The sequence below is a fragment of the Schistocerca nitens genome, chromosome 2 (assembly GCF_023898315.1).
Source record: "Schistocerca nitens isolate TAMUIC-IGC-003100 chromosome 2, iqSchNite1.1, whole genome shotgun sequence".
Classification (NCBI taxonomy): domain Eukaryota; kingdom Metazoa; phylum Arthropoda; class Insecta; order Orthoptera; family Acrididae; genus Schistocerca; species Schistocerca nitens.
Window position 1 is genome coordinate 610,383,234 of NC_064615.1, and position 23,126 is coordinate 610,406,359.

At 46.2% G+C, this 23,126-nt stretch overlaps 2 protein-coding genes and 1 pseudogene across 8 annotated transcripts in view; 1 reads left to right on the forward strand and 2 right to left on the reverse strand.

The window, feature by feature from the left end:
• LOC126236693 (oxidation resistance protein 1) overlaps positions 1-23,126 on the reverse strand; it is a 785,360-nt gene that overhangs the window by 734,790 nt on the left and 27,444 nt on the right. The gene's annotated exons all lie outside the window — the stretch shown is intronic.
• The window catches only part of LOC126235194 (uncharacterized), a 56,140-nt gene that overhangs the window by 18,549 nt on the left and 14,465 nt on the right, over positions 1-23,126 (forward strand). Inside the window, exons 2-3 of the mRNA XM_049943924.1 lie at positions 3,241-3,467; positions 6,432-6,943. Of these exons, the coding sequence (XP_049799881.1) occupies positions 3,241-3,467; positions 6,432-6,943 (739 nt within the window). The remainder of the gene's footprint in view (positions 1-3,240; positions 3,468-6,431; positions 6,944-23,126) is intronic.
• LOC126238354 (5S ribosomal RNA) lies at positions 202-319 on the reverse strand (annotated as a pseudogene).

Below are 23,126 nucleotides of genomic sequence, written 5' to 3' on the forward strand. Positions count from 1 at the left end.
CGAACAGGCCATGAAGGCCGAACGGTACTCACCGGCCGCCGTGTTACCCTCAGCCCACAGGCGTCACTGGATGCGGATATGGAGGGACACTTGGTCAGCACACCGCTCTCCCGGCCGTATGTCAGTTTCCGAGACCGGAGCCGTTTCTTCTCAATCAAGTAGCTCCTCAGTTTGCCTCACAAGGGCTGAGTGCACCCCGCTTGCCAACATCGCTCGATAGACCGGATGGTCACCCATCCAAGTACTAGTCCAGCCCGACAGCGCTTAACTTCGGTGATCTGACGGGAACCGGTGTTACCACTGCGGCAAGGCCGTTGGCATCTATGAGTTATCCAATGTTTTTTTTTTTCATATATGCATAAATTGGTTCCCAAGTATTTTCAAGAGTTGACTAATCCTAATTGTGACTTACTTATGTAATACACTGACAGAAAAAAATCGCATCACCAAGATGGAGATCTGCGACATAAATGGAAGTTGCTAGGCGTGTTTCTACATCTGAAAAATGGTGCCTGTTCAAATTTCGGTCCAATCGCGCGTGAGTGGCGCTATTAGTGTCACTACGAAGACGCAAATTAGGTTTCCTTTAAATACACGCCGTAACGGTCGTGAGCGGTAGTTACTTTTGAGATTATATGTGGTGAGTTAATGTTAGAAAAGAATGCCTTTAAGACGGGGAAGACACCAGTATCAACACCTTACTGAGTTTGAACTGGGTTGTGTAATAGGGTTACGAGAAGCTGGTTGTTCCTTCCGCAATCTTGCAGAAAGACTTGGCAGGAATGTAGCCGCTGTACATTATTGCTGATAGCTGTGGCCACGGGAATGTATGGTCGCTGAAAGACCAGGCTCTCGACGGCCACGTCGCGTTACCGAAAGTGAAGACCACCGTGTTCGGCATATGGCTCTAGCGTATCGTACTGATACGCAGCAGGAATTTGAGCAGCGGTTGACACTACAGTGACATAACGAACAGTTACAAATCAGTTACTTCAACAACAGCTCAGAGCCAGACGCCTTGTAACGTGTATTCCACTTATCCAAACCACGGCCATTTGCGACTTCGGTGGTGTCAAGCGAGAGCTCATTGGAGAGCAGGGCTCCACCCTATTGTAATTTCTAATGCTCGTGGCTCCTATTTTAGGTTAGAGGCAGTGCACCTCAATTTTTTTCTAATTTGACCTCTATGGACTTTCTGCAGACAAATATGTATTTCTGGTCGTACTTTCAGTTTACCAGCCTTGCATATCACAGACGTCATTTTACATTTGAAAGTTTCCGAGGTTTGTAGACCTAATTTATTCCCCAAAATCGTCGTCGTGTTTTCTGATGAAAGCTGGTTCTATCTCGGCGGCAGTGGTGGCTCCGTGTTGGTTACAAGGAGGCTAGTTCAAGGCCTACAACCGAGTCTTTCTAAGTGCTACACACACTCGACCTTCACCTGGAGTTATGGTCTGGGATGCAATTTCATGTGAGAGCAGAAGCGCTCGAGGTTATCCCACGCATCTCGATTGCAAATTTGTACTTCAATCTAGTGAACTCATTTGCAGCGCTGCCGATCATGAAAAGCATTCCAGGGGGTGTTTTCCAACGGTATAACACTCGCGCACATACCGCTGTTGTAATCCAACATACTCTACAGAGTGTCGGCATACCGCCTTGACCTGTTCGATCATCAGCTCTGTCTCCAATGGAGCACATATGGTGTTATATCCTAGCCCAGTAATGCCACCCGAGACCGCTGCCAAAAGGTTGGCAGCATCAAAGTCCGGACGCCGTCCGCATAAGCAGCGCCAGCGAGACAGGAAATCGCCGCAAGTCTGCGCGCGCCACCGCTGGCTTCTGGCTTCTTAAGCGCTGGAGTCGCGAGCGCTAGGACAGTTCTGTATTCGCCGCTCAGTTGTATACTCGCCACCGAATTGTGTACTTGCTAGTCAGTTGTGTGTTCATCGCAGCAGATTTGTTGTTTGTCGTCAGCCGACGCTGACCTAGCCGCTCCGACTCGAACTAGACAGTGTTCTGTAGACCATGTTCACCACTGTGTTCTGTATCGTCGTTAATAAAGATAAGTACCGACTTTCATTTAATCCGAGTGTTTGGGTTTTCTTCTTTCTGTTCACTGTTCCAGCGGACCGGTCGGCCCGCTATTAAAAGTGTGGCGGTGACTTCGTAGGCCGTTTCTACAGCGAAGTGTTGTCGCTACGAACGCCGCCACAAAACTGGCGACGAGGGCTTCCGAACTCGTGTGCAGGGCTGGTTCAACTTGTTTCTGGTTATACTAATTATAGCGATAAAATTTTGGGGGCTGGTTTAATTTGTGTTCACTATGTCTGCCGAATTACAACAGTTGATCTTGTTACAGAGTCAGCAAATACAAAGTCTGGTGGGAGCAATCGCCAAACAAGCGGCTAATCCTCCAACACAAAAGGAACAAGCACAGGCAGCACCGCCTTTCCGTGCTTTTGATGCATCAAGAGAAGAATGGCGAGAATATTTCGCGCAGTTGCAGGCGCACACGACAGTCTACAAAATCACGGGTACTGAGGGGCAGCTTTATTTAATTTCCACTGCAGGCGTGGAAGTCTATCGACTACTTTGTAAGTTGTTCGCGGAATCCAAGCCAGAAGCTTTAGATTATGACGTCGTTGTTAACAAGCTTGCTGAGTATTTCGAGTCGCGAGTTCATGTGGCAGCAGCCAGATTCAAGTTCTTCAGATTAAAGAAACTGCCACATCAATCTAATAAACAGTGGTTAACAGATTTACGAGGCTTCACCCGTCAGTGCCGATTTAATTGTGTGTGTGGAGCTTCCTACAGTGATGTCATGTTACGAGACGCTATTACTCAAAACATTGCAGATTCTCGTATTCGTGCTGCTATCTTAAAGTTGCCTGACCCGTCATTAGAGACTGTGATGAACATTATTGAAGCCCAAGATACTTTTGACTATGCTGAGTGTGAGTTAGATCAGCCATGTATTTCTCGAATTGCCTGTGCTAAGCAAGTTATGTCAAGCCCGCGGCCCCACCGGCAGAGTCAGACTGTAAACACTAGCCGGCCGCGTCATGTTAAACACATTCGTCAGCCGCGTGTGCAAAATGATAGAGTTAAGTCTTGCCCTAAGTGTGTTCTTGCTCATCCTCGTGAACGTTGCCCGTTAAGAAACGCGGTTTGTCACTTTTGTCAAAGGAAAGGACACATCCAGACTGTTTGTTTGCGTAAACGCAAGAACAATTCTAGTGCTGCCCAGCCCATGGATATTCATGTTCTTCAAAGCCAGCCCGCCCAGAAGGTCGCGTTTAAAGACTCTTCCACGGTTCGTGTGGGTAGTAAACTTGTTCGCAATAAGCCACCCACCCAGCCCTCTGCTATGCGACCCAAGCGTAATCCAAACGCTGTAAAAAGTAATGTACAGACTGCAAGTGCAGCGGGAGTTGTTGTTCCACCCGCCCAACCCACGAGTTGTCGTAAGCAGCAAACACGCGCTAAACGCGCTGATTTTGTGTCTTCCGCCTCCACTGAACCGATCCAGAGACTGTAATAAACTATTTGTGAAGCTACGCAGACCTTCAATTTTCAATTAGACACTGGTGCATCTGTGACTCTCATAAATAGTGCTACGTATGCGGCTATCGGCCGCCCTAAACTTTCAGCGGCAAAACATTCTTTGGCTACTTATAGTGGAGAACAAATTCCTGTGTTAGGTGTATGTAGCGTGCCAGCCACATTCCGTGGCAATACAAAAACAGTTTCATTCACAGTGCTCCGCGCTACAGACAGTGTAAACATTTTCGGATTAGACTGTTTTGACTTGTTTGGCCTGTCTATCCAAGACAATGTGTTGCAAATTAATTCTGTTGTTGTTCCTCAAGACAGCATAACCGATTTGTGTAAACAATACAGTGACATATTTAAAGACGAACTAGGTTGTGCTGCGAACTTTGCCGCTCATATTACGTTAAAAGATAATGCTCAGCCTCGATTTTTTCGTGCTCGTCCAGTGCCTCGCGCCCTCCGGGCACCTGTAGCAGATGAACTTCGTCGTTGGCAACACAACGGTGTTATTCAACCCGTTTCAGCGAGCCAGTGGGCTTCTCCCTTAGTTATTATAAAGAAACCGTCTGGCAAGTTACGTTTGTGTGCTGATTTTAAGTCGACAGTTAATCCTCAGACTGTCATTGATTCTTTTCCTTTGCCTAGACCGGACGAGCTGATGGATAAGTTAGGGGAAGCTCGTTTCTTTTCCAAAATTGATCTCCGTGAAGCATATTTGCAATTGCCCCTCGACGAGCAATCACAACAGTATTTTGTCATAAACACGTCGTTGGGGTTGTTCCGTTTTTTGCGTTTGCCTTTGGTTGTGCGTCAGCTCCAGCTGTTTTTCAGCGTTTTTTGTCACAACTTCTGGCTAATGTGCCATCGTGTTGCAACTATTTAGACGATATTGTTGTGTCCGGTCGGACGCCTGCTGAACATTTCCGTAATTTGGAGTGTTTGTTTACAGTGTTGTCTCAGGCAGGCCTACGTTGCAACATCGATAAATGTTCATTTTTCCTTACGGAGATGGAGTATCTGGGACATGTTATTAATGCTCAGGGCATTCATCCCTCCCAGTCACATTTCGCAGCTATTCGTGATTTGCCCGCCCCTCGCAATCTGCATGAATTGCAAGCAGTTCTTGGCAAATTGACATATTATATTAGGTTTATATCTAATGCATCACAGATTGCTGCACCGTTGCATCGTCTCCGCCGTAAGAATGTTCCGTTTGTGTGGTCAGCTGATTGCCAATCGGCCTTTCAGCAGCTTAAAGAGGCTTTATTGAATGATCGTTGTCTGGTCCATTACGACCCTGACAAGCCTCTGGTGTTAGCTTGTGATGCCTCTTCTTTCGGCCTCGGTGCTGTGTTGTCTCACCGAGTCGGTAACACCGAACGTCCTATTGCGTTCGCATCTAAATTGCTAAACAAAGCTCAGTGTAATTATAGCCAATTGGACAAGGAAGCGTTGGCTATTGTGTTCGGTGTCACAAAATTCCATCACTACCTCTATGGTAGACCATTCTATTTAGTAACAGATCACAAGCCCCTGACGTCACTGTTTCATCCGTCTAAACCAGTTCCTCAGCGGACAGCTCAGAGACTGCAACGTTGGGCTCTTTTGTTATCACAATACCAGTATGAGATACTGTATCGCCCTACAGCTCAGCATGCAAACGCTGACGCGCTTTCTAGATTGCCGATTGCTGCGGATGATGTCTTCGATTCCTCTGACGACTCTTGCCATCAGATTGACGCCGATGAGCATCAATCCCTCCGGGATTTTCCGATTGATTATCGTCAGGTGGCACGTGAGACAGCTACGGATCCTCATCTGAGTTTACTATTACGTTTTGTTCAACGTGGTTGGCCGTCCAAGGCAAAGGACATATCGGATCCGGTGGTTCGTCGCTATTATCCGCAACGTCATCTGTTGTCTGTTTCGCACGGAGTTTTGCTGTTACGCACCGAGAATGACCAGCTTCGTGTAGTGGTTCCCCAAGTGCTCCAATCCAAGGTCCTCGACTTGTTGCATCAAGGTCATTGGGGAGTGGTCCGCACCAAGCAGCTTGCCCGCCGTCATTGTACATGGATCGGTATTGATAAGCAGATTACGCAGATGTCTACAGATTGTTCGACGTGTGCCGAACACCAAGCTGCTCCGCCTCAACGCTATTTTGAGTGGGCACGCCCTGCCGGTCCCTGGCAGCGAGTACATATTGATTTCGCTGGTCCATATTGGAATTCTCGTTGGCTCATCGTGATAGATGCATTTAGTAATTTTCCGTTTGTTGTGCCCATGCAGTCTACAACGTCTGCACAAACTATACAGGCGTTGACTTCAATTTTTTGTATTGAGGGCCTTCCAGAAGTTTTAGTGTCTGACAATGGTCCACAATTTACCTCTACTGAATTTGAAAGTTTTTGTTCTGCCAATGGCATTCGCCATGTTCTTACTCCGCCGTTCCACCCTCAATCGAATGGTGCAGCGGAACGTTTTGTACGCACATTCAAGGATCATATGGACCGCCTTCGTGCTACGCACTCTCGTCAGCAGGCCCTCATCACGTTCCTGTCGTCGTACCGGACCACGCCACGCGACGGCCCTTCGCCTGCGGAGCTTCTCCACGGCCGTCGTCATCGCACCCTACTACGGTTGTTGCACCCCCCGGATCGGCCCGCCGCTTCTGAGCATCGCACGCGTTTTCAGCAACGACGCCGTTTTTTTCAGAGTTTATCACGGTCGCCGTCGTTGGGAACGTGGTACCGTGATAAGTGTCCAGGGTCGCGGTTTTTATACTGTTCAAGGTGCTACTGGGGTGCACAGGAGGCATCAGAACCAGTTGCGCCGCGCTGGCCGCCCAGATTCTGCCGCTCGTTCTTTGTCCACAGATTTGGTCCGCGGCGGGTTCCAGCCGCGCCTTCCGACTTCGCTGCCGCCCCCAGGGCAGCAGCCGTCGCCGCTACCACGCCGACAGCCCGTCCCGTTGATGCCTCCCGCGCAGCTTCATCCGGGAGCGCCCCAGGTGGTCGCTCCGGCGCCTGCGGTCCCTCTTCAGTCGCCACCGCCTTCGGAGCTGATGGACGTCGACCCCTCAGCCGGGCCGCCTTCCCAAGCGGTGGCTGTGCAGCCTGCCATGCAGCCGCTTTCCTTGGGCACCCCCAAGGAGTCTGACACCGCAGCGCCTTGTCCGGCGCCCACTCAGCAGCCGTCGACGCAGCGTCAGGAGACGCTGCCTCTCTTCGTGGGTCCCGATGCCCCGTCGCGTCCAGTACCAGAAGCTGCGCCCGTGGTCACAGGCGTGCACCCTGACCTCGGTTTTCAGTCGGTGTTTCCCGAGGCCCCGCGCAGCCAATGCTGGGGTGCGGACCGGGGACTGCCACCGACAACAGTCTCCGCCCCGGTCTCTTCTGCTACGCCTGCGGCCAGACCCCTCCCCCGCCGTCGACGCTCGCCACGTCATTATTCAACGACGGTGCGGCGATTTGGGGGGGAGAAGTGTTATATCCTAGCCAGTAATGCCACCCGAGACCGCTGCCAAAAGGTTGGCAGCATCAAAGTCCGGACGCCGTCCGCATAAGCAGCGCCAGCGAGACAGGAAATCGCCGCAAGTCTGCGCGCGCCACCGCTGGCTTCTGGCTTCTTAAGCGCTGGAGTCGCGAGCGCTAGGACAGTTCTGTATTCGCCGCTCAGTTGTATACTCGCCACCGAATTGTGTACTTGCTAGTCAGTTGTGTGTTCATCGCAGCAGATTTGTTGTTTGTCGTCAGCCGACGCTGACCTAGCCGCTCCGACTCGAACTAGACAGTTTTCTGTAGACCATGTTCACCACTGTGTTCTGTATCGTCGTTAATAAAGATAAGTACCGACTTTCATTTAATCCGAGTGTTTGGGTTTTCTTCTTTCTGTTCACTGTTCCAGCGGACCGGTCGGCCCGCTATTAAAAGTGTGGCGGTGACTTCGTAGGCCGTTTCTACAGCGAAGTGTTGTCGCTACGAACGCCGCCACAAAATATGGGATACCGTCGGACGACAACTTCAGCGTCATCCACAAACATAAACCGTTCCTGTACTGACTGGCGAAGTGCAACAGGCCTGGAATTCCATCCCACAAACTGACATCCGGCATCTGTACAACACAATACACACGCGTTTGCATCCTTGAATTTAACATTCTGGCGATTACGCCTGTTAATATACCAGCATTTCACATTTGCAAAAGCTTACCTCGCGCTTACATTAAACTGGTATCGAGCAGTGGTAATCAAATATGTTACCTAGACAAGTACGTACTCCGGTAATTTCATTATTTTTTGGTGGCTGCCACCACCACCACCACCACCACCACCACCACCACCACCACCACCACTACGTGGTAGTATTAGTAGTAGTAGTAGTAAACAATTTACACTTGTAAACATTTAAAGCAAACGTACATGATCATGTCTACAGGCTAATGCACCTGTACGCTAATGTCATACGTCCAGTCTTACAACAAAGAAATGTATTCGTGCATACTCGTAGGGGTCCGATACCATATGGCGGGATTGTTCCCACACTGCCACTACTGCTACCAACTATCTTAGTTACTGGATGGATTCTTTTAAAATAACGCGCACTTGAAAGATAGGTCCCTTCATGCTGAGAGGGACGTACCTATTGAAGGGAAGCAAGCAACTAACTGGTATAGCACATAGGATTAGGTGAGAAATTGTGTACAGGCACCGTCTTGTTGTATCTGTTATCTGAACGGTGGCAGAAGCAGCTGGATGATATGTTTGAGAAATCTTGCCGTTTTCATAGGTCTCTCATATCACGTTTTCGTGACTGTACCCTGTCTTCTAGATTTCCGCCTACAAATTGTAATACTGCCGTCATCGTCTTGCAATCGACCTTTATCGACGTCAAATAAGAGCATTATACGTTCATCACGGAATACACATTTGTGCCACTCGCCATCCCAGTTGTGTGTTTCGGTACACCCTGAGAGCAGGGCTGCACAGGCAGATGATATGAAGCCTGTCAAGCCTCTTCCTTGTTCCTGTCGAGCTTCCAGTCAACTACTGCTGGATATCGCAGTTGACACTACGGTTGCAGTACTAATCCTAATTTGTACTGCAGTCACCGTTCGAACAGCAATGGCTGCTCTTTCGATGATGCGATCGATGCTTGAATCTGAATGCCATTGAAGGGAAAGCCGAAGAAATTCTTGGACCACCGGTATCAACAGTGACACACAGTGGACACCTCACATCTAGCGTGCCTGGTAAAGTTCTTCGGAAGGGCCAGTCACCCCCTTATGACTGACAAAGTAACGTCGTTACAGGCCAAGTAACTGCATAAACTGCTCGTGTCTATGACTTCTTGACATGTTTGCAATGCTTATGAACAGAAGAAAGTGGTTGACACAACGCGTCACATTTCCGGCAAGTAAAATACATTTGTTCTTGTGTTAGATCGTTTCCCACGTTGTTAACAGCATTCTTCTCGCAACATTTTCTAGGATTAGTGTTTTGCCTCCAGTTTTCTGACTGGTTTGATACGGGTCGCCAAGATTTCTTCTCGTTGCCAATCTCCATTTCAGAGTACTATTTACACTGATTCCTCTATTGTAAATTTAACTGAATCCTTCCTCTCCTATAGCGTTAACCCTCTGGAGCTCCCTGTAGTACCTCTGAATTTACCCTGAATGTCTGAATATGTCCTACCATGATGTCTCTTTCCCCTGCCCGTCTTTTCCACATATGCCTTTCCACGCCGATTGTGCTGAGAGCCTCCTCATTTCTTCAGCACAGGCAGTAGGGTGACGTTCATACTAGGCATATTCTTATACATACAGAAACCTAAAATATTGGCTCTACTATCTCAAGTAATGAATGCACTTATGTGAAAAAGAATGGTGAAGATAAGAGAAATCGTATTTGGAGCTAGCATTAGAAGATCAACAGAGTGATTGCAAAATAACCCTTCAGACGAACATCGTTATTCAGAATTACCTTTAAACTGTAGAGTCTAATATGGCAGATTAGTACAGTAGATTTAAGCTGATGTTACAATCGCAAATGGTCCACGGAACGAACTATTATCGGTAAGCCTTCGTGTGAGCTCTTAATCTCTCCGATTCATTGCCTTTTTACGAGGTTTACTTATTGGGAAACAACACATTGGTTCACACTTCTCGGAAGGTATGCTCTCAGAACTAACAGCAAACCACACCGTGACGGATAGCGGCCACTGGACCTAGAAGAGCGTCTCCATGACGGTTTCGTGCTTACGGAACGAACCTGTGACGAAACGTCATGTTCCTCTGGATCTTGTGTACTTCCTGTGTAAGGGCTTTCTGGCAACTGTGCCACACTGATTAGCAATATTCACGTGACGATCGGATGGGGTTCTGTAAGCTACCTCCTCCGTGGCTGGAACACTTCTGAAGGATTCTTCCAATGTATCACAATCTGGCATATGCCTTTCCCATGATTAGTTTTAATGGTCGTTCCACTTCAAAGTGCACAGAACGCCTTCTCTCAGGATCTTACTCTTTCCAGTGATTGCCGAACAATCTCGTAATACTAGAAACGCTAAGTAGCCTTTCAGCCTAATTATACGCAATACTTTTTTCTTATAATAAGGATCAACTACCAGTTACTGCACCAGGCGGCGAACCTCTGCAGGTCTACTTTTCAGGCGATGCAACTTCTGTGTACGAACATTCCTAACGAACTTCCCACGCAGTTACTGGGCGATTTATTTTACATTACGTATATGGTGAAAGAGGAATAACGACACCAGCTGCATGATGGCACTGAAATAATTTAATGGCGACAAGTGAAAATTTAGGCCCGGATTTTCTGCTTTACGCAAGCGGTCGCCTTGGCCGCTTCGGCTATCCGAGCACGCTTCCTGTCCAACCCATATTCCCAACTTGTCGCACACTTTCGCAGCACCCTTCTGTCCACCATCCCCGTTGCCCGTAGCATTTAGCGTGATTTCCGCAAGAGGTGCATCCACACATCCACAGTGCTTATATCATGAAATGTCGTCAAAGCGTTGCTGTGTTCTGTTTGGTTGAAAGTTTTCAACGGTTGGAAGCTGATCAGGTACTCCGGACCCTTGAATTTCCTTAATTCGACGACACCGCTGAACTGTGTGGAACGCCTTCCGAAAGTCACGGACCACTGTTCAACCTGGACGCCTTCGGGGTCTCGTGGATGAACAGAGCCAGAGGGATTTCCAAACTAGCGTTTACAGAATCCATTCCTACGGAGCTGATTTCTTGCCTCCGGGAAGGTGGTGACAGGTGAGCATAAAACATGTTCGGAAATTATACAGCAGACCGTTAGAAATATAGCCCTGCAGTTGCGTGCGTCTGTTCGACGGTCGTTCTTGAAAATGGGAGTTGCCTGCGCGTTTTTCCTGATTACTGAGTGCTTCATTCCTTCAGGGACATACAGTAGACTGCTGCTAGAAGAAGAGTAAGTTCTTTCGCATACGGTACACAGGCTCTTACAGTTGTTCTACATCCATTTTATCATTACGCGATGGAGCTTCACAATCATCAACTGTAGACAGCAACTGAGAAGTGACGACTAAGAAAAATATGAGCCGCGTATAATTCGGCGGTATCACTTAATATGCCGAGGTATAACTGAACGATGCTGGCGGGGTCACCCAGGCTCCGAGCTGATCCTCTCCCCGTCGCGGCCGTGGCGTGGCTACTTGTCGGACCGGTCGACTTTTACGATCACAATCGGCGGCCAGGTTGGCGGTCGCCCGTCAGAGTAACGCACACACACACTGTCCACGGAAGCAATTAATGGCCGGAGCCTGCCTTGGCCCGCTTACTATTCGCACATGAGTTACGTCTGGACGTAATTAAAACACCGTTCTCAAAAGTGGGTCACCGCCCTGCTGTCGCGGAGCGACGCGAAGCACTCTGACCAGGAGACAAGAAGGTCTGGGTTCATGCCCCAAGGCCGCCCTCTACACAAGTAGGGCGTCCTCGAAGGAGTCGCCCGCATGCTGGTCCCAACGCCCGATGTCTCGCACAGACCCGTCTCTGGGCGAACCTCATTAGGCAATTTCCGCAATACTTCTATACTCCGCAAGCAATCTTTCGGCGCGTGGCGGTGGGTACTTTGTGTACCACTGTCACTTCTCCTTTCCTGTTCCACTTGCAGGTAGTTGGCTAAAAGAACGATTGGCAGTAAACCTCCGAGTGGTCGCGATTCTCTCCGACTGTACCTTCATCTTATTTTCGTGACACATACGTAGGAGGAAGCAATATATTTGTTGACTGTTTTAGGAATGTACGCTCTCTGAACTTTAAGAATAAACCAGACTGTGATGCAGTACGCCTCTGTTGCCATGTCTGCCACAGAAGTTTGCTAAGCGTCTATGAAGCTTTCGTGCTTACAAAGTGAACCTGTAACAAAACGTGCTGCTTTTCTTTGGTTCTTCAACGTATTTCACCTGTATCTCTAGCAAATTTCACCCTGTAGTTTTCATGCAGCTCAATGTTTATGAAGTCAGCTCCTGAAGTACATATCGTTCAATGACGGAATTTTGTAGGTGAATTCAGCAGCATACATGGATAGTGACTGCGAAATGTCATGCGAATAGTTAGTTAAAGAAGTAATAAATTTAAACTTAATGACTGATGCGCCTGTTGAACTGCATGAAGAGCGAAAATTTAGTAAGCGATAAACTTTTCCCTTTCATCATTTTGTGAGAGCTGTCAACGAGAAAATTTTCGTAGAGGTTCTAAATTATGTGCAACGTTTATTGTATGTCAGTAAGTACTCTCATTCGCGAGGAATAGATGAATAAAATGAGTATTCGCGTGTCGTGGACTTCACTTCTTTTCCACCCGCACCTCTTTGATAGCTAGGTGTTTCTTACCCCCACAGAGGTTCTTTCCGGACGGCAAGTAACGTAAATACCAAGTCTGGTTGAAATTGGTCTAGTGGTTTAGGAAGAGATGTGGAACACACACAGATTAATACATATTCAGATTTCTATAGTATGTATGTATGTATGTATGTATGTATGTATGAATGAATATTGTATTAAGATCTTACTCACCTGCGGCTCATTAAAGGTGGAACGATGGGAAATTCCACTGTGTGTGTGTGTGTGTGTGTGTGTGTGTGTGTGTGTGTGTGTGTGTGTGTATGGGGGTGGGAGGAGGGGTGTTATAGAGTAACAAACTGACACCCGTCCGCCACGCGTGAACCGAATCTTGGATCCGTGCCTGGTGGAAACCAAACACTTTGAAGAGTTCGTGTGAGGTCTGTTGTACCATTCACGCAAGTCATCAAGCTGCAAGTGTAATGTATTTAAATTGGCATAGTTAGGAGGATTTAGTGTCCCGGTGAGTAAGTCTTTAGAGAAGAGGTACAAGTGTGCGTTGTCCAGTGATGGAGTGGAAAATTTTTTATTTTAATTCATACTATTTTCTCTTATATGTAGTTGGCAACGATAGGTGATATACTTAAGTCTTGCTTTAAATTAATATTTAGGTATTTAATCCACAACTTTTATTTTTGGGATTGTTACTCGAAGGTACAATTACGAGGGGATCATAGAACGTCAGTTACCCATTACAGAATGCTAAACTACATTTCAAAGTGACATACACGTACATGACACTTTTCAACATAGTAACCTAGCGTCTGTAAACAATGCTAGCAACATTCTAAAAATCGTTTTACTCCTCGACGATAGGAAATCCCCTGCCCGATAATCTTTCAGCTTGCAGATTGTCTGGACCCTACTTTGTGGTAGATGTTTATGGCCTGCCTTCCTTCCTGATCAGCACCACTCCCGTCTGTGCGGCCTCGCTCAAATTGTTGGCACCATTTCGCTGTGTCTGGACCTGACATTGCATTCGATACACACACCGTCAACAACTTCATGGTGAATGTTTATGCAATCCTGACTTTTCCCGCCAGATTACTGCAGTTACGCGCGTTTCAACTTTGGAGTACGTTTTCAGCTGCCTCGGAATTTCACTCTAACGCCGATGCGGCTGGTACCCATGCTGCAGCAGAACTTTGCGAGGAACGCAGAACCTGTACTCTCTTCCGGCAATGCGCCGCTGATGTTGCACAGTGGTCTTAACGCGGAACGACATAGTAACTTTCCGAATTGCGTTTGTATTGCACTTGAAAATCTACAAATTTTGTAACTAAATTAGGCTCACCACCTAATTTACACACTACTGCTATCGCTAGTTGACAGTTTTGTAAGTATTAAACTCTTTCTTTTACGGATTCGCAAAATTTCGAGTTTTTTTGTTTTCAACCGCTATGATAGTGTTGTTAGATAGGACATGGAATGAAAGTATGAACATTGCATTACAGGATTCCTAATTCACATGCGAACTGTGTCTGGGAAGGAAAGTAAATGCTGATCGGACGGGCTGTTCAAAGCTTGTTACACATTCCTGTAATGTGTGCCAAGCTCACATTCGGGCAGTTTTGATCCGAATTCAACAGCGAAAGAAAAGGTTACGATACACCGGCACCATTAAGAACAGAATCAGGCAATCCGTAGACGTTGACATTTGGTGGTGACAGCAGATGAATGCATTCGCAGCTAGCAGTAAACCAGCAGGAACGCCTTTCACTCGCAAGCGAGTCAATTACTAGTCTATCAACCCGTCCACTGTAAAATCAAGTATCTGCTGCTTCAACAAAAAAATAATTTTTGGTGTTCTGTCGACAATGACGGGCACTAAGAATGTATACTGCCTGCGCGCTCGGAGCTTAGCTAATGCACACTGACGGAAAAAAAAATGGTAACAAGGAGGAATTGTGCGATATAGACGAAAGTTGGTAGGCGTGTTCCTACATGTGAAAGATAATGGCTATTCCAATTTCTGGTCAGTCGCATAAGTGTGGCACTAATATAGCAATTATGAGGATGCAAATTAGGTTTGTTTTAATTACTCTCTGCAGCGGTCGTGAGAGTTGTCTTTGAGATTGGACGTGGTAAGTTTATGTTAGTCAAGAATGCCTGTAAGGCGACAAAGACGTCATTATCAACATTTCGCTGAGTTTGAACGGGGTCGTGTTATAGCGCTGCGAGTAGCTGGATGTTTCTCCGTTGATATTGCAGAGAGACTTGGCAGGAGTGTAACCGCTCTATATGATTGCTGGCAGCGGTGGTCACGAGAACGTGTAGGTCAGTCGGTCCAGGGTCTTTTACTCCATGATTCTTTTTTTTTTTTCTTTCTGGAGAACCCTGCAGTCAGGCGAGCAAGGCGAATGGTGCTCTCCGCAGTTGACACAAATGGGAGGCGGTGCACATGGAGTATTGGGATGTGATGGGCGTCCGCAATCTCGACATGTGATGCTGGAAGTACAGCAGCACGACATATGGCCGAACTTCCAGCATTTAAAGCACCACATTGAGGGAGGGATGTACGGCTTTACATCACAGTGGTAGACCATCACCTTGACCTTCTCGGGTAATTTATCACCCTCGAAGGCCAAGATGAAGGCACTGCTGGCAACCTGATTATCCCTCGGACCCAGGTGGACACGCCGAACAAAATTTACACCTCGCCGCTCTTAATTGACGCGCAGCTCGTCGTCAGACCAAAAGAAGGACCCTGTGAAATATGCTGTTTTGATCAAGACTCACCCAGATCTCATTTTGCATTTTGGACAAGCCCTTTACCTCCCCAGACTTGCCCTCTAAATACTCAACAAAAAACTGAGGCTTCATCGTCATGAAATATTCCCATCAGCTCTCGTACATACGAGTACAAGGTACTGGGGCGAATAAGGGCATTTGCCATCCTTAGGCTGACGTTCCTCCCATGGTGTGCCCAGGGAGGGGAAAGATTTGGGGCCGTACCTGTGTGCACTGAATTGAACCCGTGAACGCTTAGAAACTGCCAGTGTTTGACCACCAGCAAGTGATGATGTACTACGCTTCATTGCGTATCATCCGTCCTGATGCTACCCACTCCAACCAGAAGCCCTCCCCACAGGTGCCACCCAGCCGCAGCAAAGGCCACCTGGCTACAACCAACAGAGTACATGGCAGCCCCATCACAACGGACTGGCTACCGTGTTTGGTATCAGGTGCAACCAAGCAAACAAGTCCATTATCATCGTCAGCGTAGAAAACGATCACAGCTGATGGAAAAATACGCATCCAGGAGGGTGACCTCGCCCAACAGTTGGAGAATGAGCAGAAGAGCAGATCCACGTCTACGAAGGATGCGATAGGTCTCAGTGCATGATGGACACGATGCACCATGTAAGGCGACCTTCCCAATTGGCTTGCTCTTCGGGAAAATTTTAAAAAATGGTCAAACCCTTATCACATAAAGACCGAAACGTGTGAGACTCCTTTTAGCAGCCTCTTACGACAGGCAGGAATACATCGGGCCTAGTCTAACCCCCGGACGCTCAGGGGGGGAGGGGGGGGCACACTAGGCTTACAACCGGAGTTATCGTCTGTGGTGCGATTTTTTTTTTTTATCACAGCAGGAGCAGAGCACTCTCGTGGTTCTCATACACACTAGCTGTGAATCTGTACGCCAGTCTGGTGATTCGACCTGTTGTGCTGCCATTCATGAACAGAATTCCACGGGGTTTTTCCCAGCAAGATAACGCTCGCCCACATCCCGCTGTTGTAACCCAAAATGCTGTACAGAGTGTCAACATGTTGCCTTGGTCTGCTCAACCACCAGATCTATCTCCAGTGAAGCATATATGGGACACCATCGGACGAGAACTCCAGAGTCATCCGCAACCAGCATTAACCGTCCTTGTGTTGACCGAACAAACACAACAGGCGTGTAACTGCATCCCACAAACTGACATCCGGCACCTGTACAACACCATACACGAACATTTGCATGCTTACATTCAATATTCCTTCTGCTACACCGCTTGTTAATGTACCACCATTTTACGTCTGCAATGGCTTTTCTTGTGCTTACATTAACATGTGATCCTTCAATCTTAAACTTAATAATGTTGCCCAGACAAATGTGTTCTCAAAATTTAATTACTCTACATCAATTATTTTTTTGGTATTGGTATTTTCTTTTCGTCACTGTGCGTCCATCATGACTGTGTTCTTCCAGGAAACGTTATTAAGTAAGAGGGCTGTCAAGTAATTGGCATTTTGGTTGTCAATAGTACTCTTTGTTTTTGAGATACGGAACAGGTATCTTAAGTTGCACGAGAATCAGAACTGCAATCCGTTCAACATCACGGAAAAAAAAAAAAAAGAAATTCTGCCAAACAATATCTGCCAGAAAAATCACGTGCACCTTGTTTTCTGATAGACGAGGATTGTTACTTGACAAGCTTTGGTCTCATGATAAAACAGTCTGACTAATATGAGAGATTTACTAAACTAAGTCGTGGAGATATAACAATGTTCAATGAATTTTTTGCTTCCGGCAAGTGCCCGCCCACATACGGTTCAACAAACGCGATGTCCCTTCGTGATTATAATTCATTTCTGCGGTTTAAGAGAAAGCAGAGAAACACATTTACGAGTAGATGGTCAGCTCCACGAAAGTGACTTGCGTCAGAACGGCCGTTCAGCAGTGGATGGCTATCAGGTGGCAGGTTTCCATATAATTCGGAAGTTGCTTATTCACTCTCATAAAGGTCATAATACTGGTGGAAATGAAATTGAATAGACTCAGGTATCGTCTCTCATGCAGTAATAAAATCGTTTTGAAACACTTTTTTAATGTGAAGACGGTACTTCAACACTACTACTACTACTACTACTACGCGGTGCCTTGGTCAGAGCATGCAGCATGGGAGCAGCGCTTGACAGTGGGCGAGTGTGGTGGGCAGAAATTCGCGAAATATGGAGCAATAAATAGTCTTAGGTAAAGCTAATATGTAAATTACCAACTTTGCCGTACACGTGAAAATGTTTTATTGTTTCATTCACGATGCAATGTAATTGAGAGAGAGTCCTCACCGTGTTTCATCCATACCGTGGAGGCTAGAAGTGGGTGATGGTGGTTGGCATGTGTCAATATAACGCACCACGTGGAAACTCAGTTCTCTTAGAAAAAGCTATATTCTCTATGACTTTTGAACTCTACTGCGTTAGTGATTATACTCGCTTATACAATCCTCGCCCTATTCTATCCATACTAGCATTAGCATTACGTTACGCAGACATGTTTAACCGCGGGTAACACCACGGGGCCAATACAAGTTTAGTATTTAACTGAAGCTGGAAAGTGAAGTGTGAGTGACGAAAACGAGACGGGAGATTAAAAACTGACCTATCTGACATTACACATCTTATTAAAGTCTGAATGACGAAATGGCAGAAGCTCATATTACTTCGGACGAATGAAACAAACGTTTTTCACATGTACGGTAAAGTTCCGAAGTCACAGATTATATAACTTTTTTATGAGTTTATTGTTCCATATTTCGTGGATTTTGCTCGCCACGCTCACCCACGGTCACACACGGCGACCAAATTCCCTTACTAACAGCATGAGACAGAAGGGCTATATACAACCACGAATGGGTCGCCACGGAGCACACACAAGCCTTTTATATACAGGTATAGAATACACTATTACATTAAAGTTTAGTTGCATATTACGTATGTTCCGAACTGTAATAGACTTTCACTTCTTTGTTGAATCAGACCTGCTGCTCATCAATACCTTATAATTACTAATATCAGTTAATATGTATGCACAATCTACTCTGAACGCTCCAGAAATTTTCCGTGTCGTGAGAATGAGATCAGCGGAACAAGTTAATCACTGCTCAGATGCGACAGTAAACTACAGGTGGCAGATAAGCTTGATAATTTCGTATCTGCTGGCGATTCTCATAATCCCCTCGCATCATACTTCCTGAAGTGCCTCTGTCGCTTTCGTTCAGCGCTGTCCAACTTGTTCTGGCGTACCGTTCTCAAAGCGTCAAGCACACTCTTACAGTTTCCCAAACCAGTTCTTTCACATAATTGTAGGTCTGCCATTCACTAATCACAATGTCACTTATCAGTGGTGATGCCCAACAGTATTCTCAGGTGTCTTCATGTGGCCATCTTAGTAATTGGGGAACGTTAGCTAATCAAACGGTAGTCCCTAATAGCATACCAATTATACCGCTGTATCACCATCACCCTCGGTCCGTACTCTATCCGCATAATGGACGGGTATCTCAGATCAGAAGGTTTCGAACACTCCGCACCAGTGATGATAAAAATTCTTCTGGATGTTGTACCACGTATTGTATGATACAGCTGAATTATAAACAAAACCGAAATTACGGTTTCGAAGTTCCATTACATCGCCCTCAGGCCCCTTCACAGAAGTGTATCGAATAAAACCAAATTGCTTGTATTCACTGTAGGGTCCACAGTAAGAGTAGTTGGTAGATGCACGAAGTGATCACGTTGTTTACGTCAGGAACCTGCGGACACCCATTATCTTTTTGAGGCTCCTACAATGACTTCACGCAGCTGGTTTTTCTCCGGTCTACTTTTGTCAGGGGGCCTGATGTAACCTAACACCGAAACCGGTAGGTTAATAAAGAGTTAAAAATTTACGGCTGGAGGTGTACTGCTGTTTATTTCAACCGCATATATCTGATGGTGTGGCGTTTGCCGATTAAGTACCCAAATTCTTAGCTTGTTCCTTGATGCATCTATTTTTTACGGTGCCCTAGTGTTTATGCTAAATTCATTTTGCTCTTTATTGCTAGCACAACGCCCGTATCAAAAGCGTCCCAGATATGGAGAAGCGGATGAGCCTTGTAGGCTACCAGCTTTAGTCTCCCACGACACCGAGCGGGGTGGCGCAGTCGTTAGCACACTTGACTCGCATTCCGGGGGACGACGGTTAAAACCCACGTCCGGCCATCCTGATTTAGGTTTCTGTGATTTCCCTAAATCGCTTCAGGCAAATGCCGGGATGGTTCCTCACAAGGGAACCTCCCCACCGCACCCCCCTAAGATTTAGTTATAAGTCGCCACAGTGGATAGGCCTTGAAAAACTGAACCCAGATCAATCGAGAAAACAGGAAGAAGTTGTGTGGAACTATGAAAAAATAAGCAAAATATACTAACTGAGTAGTCCATGCGCAAGATATGCAACATCAAGGAGAGATTCCACTCAGGAGCGGCGTGGTCCCGTGGTTAGCGTGAGCAGCTGCGGAACGAGAGGTCCTGGATTCAAGTCTTCCTTCCAGCGAATAGTTTAATTTTTTATTTTCAGACAATTATGAAAGTTCAGGCACTCACACATAATCAACTTCGCTCTCCAAAATTCCAGGACATGTTCAGATTTGCTTGGACATATGCAGGATTCGAAGGTCTACACACGAAAAATTTGAAAACGTTAAAAACATATGTTTTGACATAGCACAGGGAAAAGTGTGCGGCTGTGAAACTGTTGCATTCATTTGTAGCGGTTTATGTGACGAACTCTTATGTTTTCATCACTTTTTTGGGAGTAATTATCACATCCACAACAAAACCTAAATCGGGCAACGTAGAAATATCTTTTTACCCATTCGCCAAGGGTAAAAGTTAGGTGGGTCGACAACATATTCCTGTCATGTGACGCACATGCCGTCACCAGAGTCGTATAGAATATATCAGACGTTTTCCTGTGGAGGAATCGGTTGACCTATGACCTTGCGATCAAATGTTTTCGGTTCCCATTGGAGAGGCACGTCCTTTCGTCTACTAATCGCACGGTTTTGCGGTGCGGTCGCAAAACACAGACACTAAACTTATTACAGTGAACAGAGGCGTCAATGAACGAACGGACAGATCATAACTTTGCGAAAATAAAGTAAGTAAACTTTTAGCTCGAGGGAAGACTTGAACCAAGGACCTCTCGCTCCGCAGCTGTTCACGCTAACCACGGGACCACGGCGCGCCTGTGCTCATATCATTCTTGATGTTGCCGATGTTGCCCATGGACTACTCAGTATATTTTGCTTATTTTTTCATAGTTCGAAACAACTTCTTCCTGTTTTCTCGATTGATCTGTGTTCAGTTTTTCAAGGCCTATCCACTGTGCCAACTTTTAACTAAATCTGAGGGGGGTGCGATGGGGAGGTTCCCTTGTCAGAAAGGACACGGCCGACTTCCATCCCCATCCTTCCCCAATCCGATGGGACCGATTACCTCGCTGTTTGGTGCCCCCCCCCCCCACCTCTCAAACCCAACAACCAATCTCCCACGACTTCCACTATCTAATCAAATTTTCACTTTGGACCTGACTGTCACATTCGTTTCAGTAAACTTGGCTGTGTAATTTATCTTCCCGATCACCTCTCCTATTCTTCGGTTCCCTAGAGCCGACTCCATTCACACCTGACTTACTCTTCGTTCTTTCTTCGCGAAGAAAACTTCTTTGTTTCCCGGTTTATGAATATACAAAAAAGGGGAACGCATAATTTTGCCTATAATTCAGCTGGGCAGTAATGGAAGTATAGTACATTTATGAAAATCACCTCCACAGTATGAGGTTCCCTACGATGTGTCATAGCATCAGTCATTGGTAATACTTATCTAAATAGTCATATTCGAATGCTTTATATTGGATTTGAAAAGTTCTCACAGAGTGCCAACACCGCCTTTTATCGGTAGGCCCGTTATGGGAGTATAGTTCTTTTATATTGCAATTACGCTCGTAAGTGAAACAAAATCTAAGTCAATGATTGTACAAGACGGTATTTCACTACATTCCCCAACCTCTAAAACCAATCCACTCGTGTCAGAACTTGCGTTTGCCACGTACAGAAAGAAGTAAAGATGAATAAATCAAGTTAAATACAGTCGAAAAATCTTTGTAACAACTGACAAGGACAGGACGCCTACTCGTCATCGCCAAATACGCCCAAATTCATGGTACATGCAGAGCGTGGTGAGACAAGAAAGTGCCCAAGTAGAAACTCCAGATGGCCAAGCGTTTAGGAAATGAAAGTAATTATTATACGGATCTTTTACCATGTGCCCCTCATCAGTTGTCCCTGTGAAAGTGTGATTAGGAAGCGGTGTTTGGCTCAGCGGTAAGAGATCGGATTTGCATTGAAAAGGTCGTAGGTTCGACTCTGCCCGGTGGCAAATATTTTTGTGGTCCTTCGCAATGCGTAGACTACTGACATCACAATTAACCGCATCATCATATTTTATTTTATTGATTTGTATAAGCACGAAAAGTATAGGCATAGTATGAAATGCGGGTTAATTGTGACGTCAGTAGTGTACGCATTGCTTCAGTCGCAACCCGTTCTCTTACTGCTGAGCCGAAAACCAATTGCTGAACACAGTGTTACAGTCCGTAAGGTACACATGGTGATAGATCCGCATCAAAATTACTTTCGTTTCCTAAACGCTTGGCCACCTGCAGTTCCCACTTGGGGCACTTTCATGTCTCACCACGCCCTACAGGTACCACGAATTTGGACGAATTCGGCGGTGACGAGTAGGCGTCCTCTCCTTGTGAGAAATGCCATGTCTTTGCGTTTAACAAGCAACAAGTAACAACTGCCGAGACAACAGTATTTTGCATCACTTCTCGGAACTGGAGGTGCAGTGTGAAAGGCAAGACTTTTTCCTCCTGCGGCAAATATACACCTGCCATTCAGTTAGTTTAGTATTCCTGTTTTGAGGTGACGTCATGAATCAGACGCCGTTATTTCCCAGAGTGTCACACAGAAGGAAACAACCTGGCTGGCTGGCGTTCATGACTGAGCAGTAAACGTGTGCGAGTTCCGTCACTAAAAGCTGCGTCATTCGCTTCCAGCACGACTTCGCGTCGTCAGAGCCCAGCCAAACAGCGATGAGGTAGTGCCGTGTCATTCCGCAGCAGTTTCCTTTGCAGAGTATTCTGAAAGGCTTCTGTCTAACCACTAGTTTCCTGGAGTCTCCATCAAATTGTGGTTTTACGCAAAACAACGTATGGAAGTTACTCGACAGTGTATATCCGGCAGAAGAGATCAAAATTGTCAAACATACTAAATTTTTTAACAAAACTTATTATTCTGTGTGTGTGTTTCACTGCAATTTAGCAATCTGCAAGTAGTAACGGTCTCAGAAGCACATTTCTGGCATACTGGCATCCAATTAATTTCATTACTTAACTAAAGCGCTGCTGTAGCTGTGACTCCGAATTGCTATTGAAAACAATACAAACGGATTTTGTTATTAAGCTGTTCGTTCATTGCGATCTACAGCTTTTGCCAAAAATTGGAAGTGTGGCTACCATAAAATTTAGGAAACTTCTTTGACATATAGAGTTCTACACTGAAATCTCAAAATGAACATTACACTAAAAACACCGTAGCTATTTCATCAGAGGGATACTATATCACTAATGTAATTTGTTTCTGGAAAGTTTTCCATCCATTGATAAGGACCACGAGGCGTCAACAATTTGCGTTCATCAACGCGCAGCTCTGTCTCCACTGCACTTCGTCACCGTAATAGATATCATAAAGCGCGTCCTACAGAAGTGTGTGCCACGAACAGTGCCATGTGCTGATATGGTTGCAGCAGATACCAGGAAGGATCTTTAAACAAGTCCAAACATGGTATGATCGTCTGCAAAGGTTT